Here is a 2,612-nt window from a genome sequence, read left to right as displayed (position 1 = left end):
CACATGTCAGGAAGGAAGACGCTCCGTCTCACACGCTTGAGGAGATTCCCAAACCGACTCTTTACCTTGTTGTTTATGTTTTAGGGCTTTCCATGTTGGACTATATAAACATTTTGTTAAGTCTTTGCCCAGGACATCTTTTATCTCGTTTTTGTTCTTTTCCTAAAGGTTTTACCTAGGCACCTAAAACGTTCTCAGACTCTGTAATCTGATATCTTTGAGTTTATTCAGTTTTTACATTGGATCTCTTCTACAAAGTTGTTCATCCCATTTTTATCTATATAATGATGCTTGATTCAATATTTTCTTTGTTCGTATCGTTGATGATGATTTCTAGATCCGAGTAGTGTGATAGTTCTTGAGGATGAGATAGATTAGGTGGAGGATCTTAGTGTATTGGGTGTTTAAGTTAGATTTGTATGATTCCCTTTTGGACTAGAGTTAGAAATACTAGTTTCTCTCTGATCAATTGGAACTAGGTCTTAGACATTTCCGCACCCAAAAGATGTTTGATGAAATGTCCGACCAACTAGTGCCAGAGACTTATATTCCTAGCCTAAGAGATTAGTTGTTTAGGGTGTTTGTTGACGTGAATGAACTGGTTCATCATGCCTGCTACACCATGTTTCTCTAGCAAGAGCTAGGTTTGGAAGTGGTTGAGTCTGAGTAGCTTCTGTCAAGAGATTGGATTAGCTAATTCGTGATGTTCATTGTTTAGGGATAGTTTGCTTGTGGCATGTTAAATACTTTGTAGACTAGGATACTCCACCGACATCAATTACTCCCATCCTTAGGACTCTATCTTCCTAATTGATATTGCATTCCTGAGACCGTTTATGATCCTGCTATATAGTTCATGATGAGAATCATATTTGCTTTTTACTCATATTTACTTCTTCTCATACATTTTCGTTTCTAGTTTTGTAACTCATTTCTGTTTTGCATTCTGATCATTCTAGGATTGTTAGACAAACACTCTTTTGAATTGACTTGAATTGTGATTTCTTGATTGCATATTGATTGCTAGCAAAATCCCATTTGGATTGACACCTTAAGTACTACAACACATAAGGTTAATTGAACCTGCTAGGACAAACAAAAATCCTAGTATCAGCATCCTAGCTCTTCCTGTGGGCAAATGGTTGTGTTTCTCTTCATAAACTTTGACCATCCACTTCCGTATCGGTTTCTCTATGGAGCAATAGATCCTCCATTTACATTTCTCGTGTGTGCATATAGCTGCAAGCCTCTGAGGATGCCACTTATTCAACTTCACATCAAACTGTGTTTTCAAAACATACATTAATAGCTGATCCTTGAACTCATCCCGATTGCTAAATGTCTGCATCAACCATAAGTATGGAGGTTTTCCATAATCTCCTTTACTCTTTCCTATCAATGACCTTCCATAGTCATCCTTCTTATGCCAATTTGTCCATTCTTCATCAGTGTCTTCTGCAGAATCTGGATACTCACCAGGAGGAAGGTGTACCTCAGCCTCAATTTAACTATCATATCCATTTTCATCATCTACATTAGGCTGAGTAGCCACACCATGAACTGTAGTAGTCTGTTGTTCAGCTTCTGCAAACAAATCTGCAAACCGTGTATCAGCAGCTCCTTCAAGTAATATCTGATTCTCATCCTCAGCTCCTTCTTCCTCTAGGTCTTCTTTTTGACATTCTTCATCTCTCTCTTCTTCATCATTTTCTTCCTCTCTGTTTTCACCACCACTTTCTTCTTCATCTATGTCATCTTCCTCACTATCGCCTTCATCATCAGCCTTTTCACCATCATCCAAACATGCTCCAGTCACCAAATTCGCATCATTAATTACATTTGGTGGAGAAACACTATGTTCAACGTAGATGTAAACCTCTCCACAATCTTTTGCCTCTACAGCCATCTTCATAATCTCGTTATCCTTATCCTGCCATATCAATCTTAACGCTGACATATCCTCATTAGGTTCTATACCATACCTTCTCCACATTGCTAACAGTTTCTGGATTATTTGTGAAATCTTCAAAAATTGAGAATGTAAGCGAATCTGGATCTACCAGCATATTTGGTGCAGTCGAACCACCTTTATAACATATATTCTTCCCTTTCTTCGACAATAAACCTCCGTAGTGAATGTACAGGGTGAGTTTCTCGTTATCGTAACTACACATAAAACAAAAAGTAACTTTCAGAACCCATAAGAAAAATAAAAACAGAGATAAACCCAAAAAATACATGATTCAGAGATGATAAGAAAAAGAAAATGAATCCATGTGAAGATCGGAGCATTAGATCTATTACACCTTAATAAGCTACCAAAAAAACCACAAAAACAAATTATCTGCCTTGAATCGTACCTCATATTTCTTGATTTTTCTGGATCTCACTTGCACATAGGGTTCCTCTCTGATTTCGATTTAGGGTGTTTTTCTAGATTACAAGGTTTGGGTTTTAAGTTCTTAAGCGATGTATAGTTAATATTTAACTGTATTTAATTAGAAGACAGAGTACTAACACCATTATGATTTCGTTAACCTTCGTCTCATATACAATGTTAAATAAGTATAGGAATCATAGTTGGTGATTTAAATTGGGCATAAAAAATAATT

General features: G+C 36.8%; 1 protein-coding gene across 1 annotated transcript; it reads right to left on the bottom strand.

Annotated features, from left to right (window-relative positions):
• LOC104793912 (nucleosome assembly protein 1;2-like) lies at positions 1,505–2,365 on the bottom strand. Its single transcript, XM_010520332.1, has 3 exons — positions 2,361–2,365; positions 1,983–2,166; positions 1,505–1,930 (listed from the first exon to the last, which is right to left on the bottom strand). The coding sequence occupies exons 1-3, from the start codon at positions 2,363–2,365 to the stop codon at positions 1,505–1,507; spliced, it is 615 nt and encodes a 204-aa protein (XP_010518634.1).

This window comes from Camelina sativa, chromosome 6 (genome assembly GCF_000633955.1).
Source record: "Camelina sativa cultivar DH55 chromosome 6, Cs, whole genome shotgun sequence".
NCBI lineage: Eukaryota > Viridiplantae > Streptophyta > Magnoliopsida > Brassicales > Brassicaceae > Camelina > Camelina sativa.
This window is presented reverse-complemented; position numbering and strand designations above follow the sequence as displayed.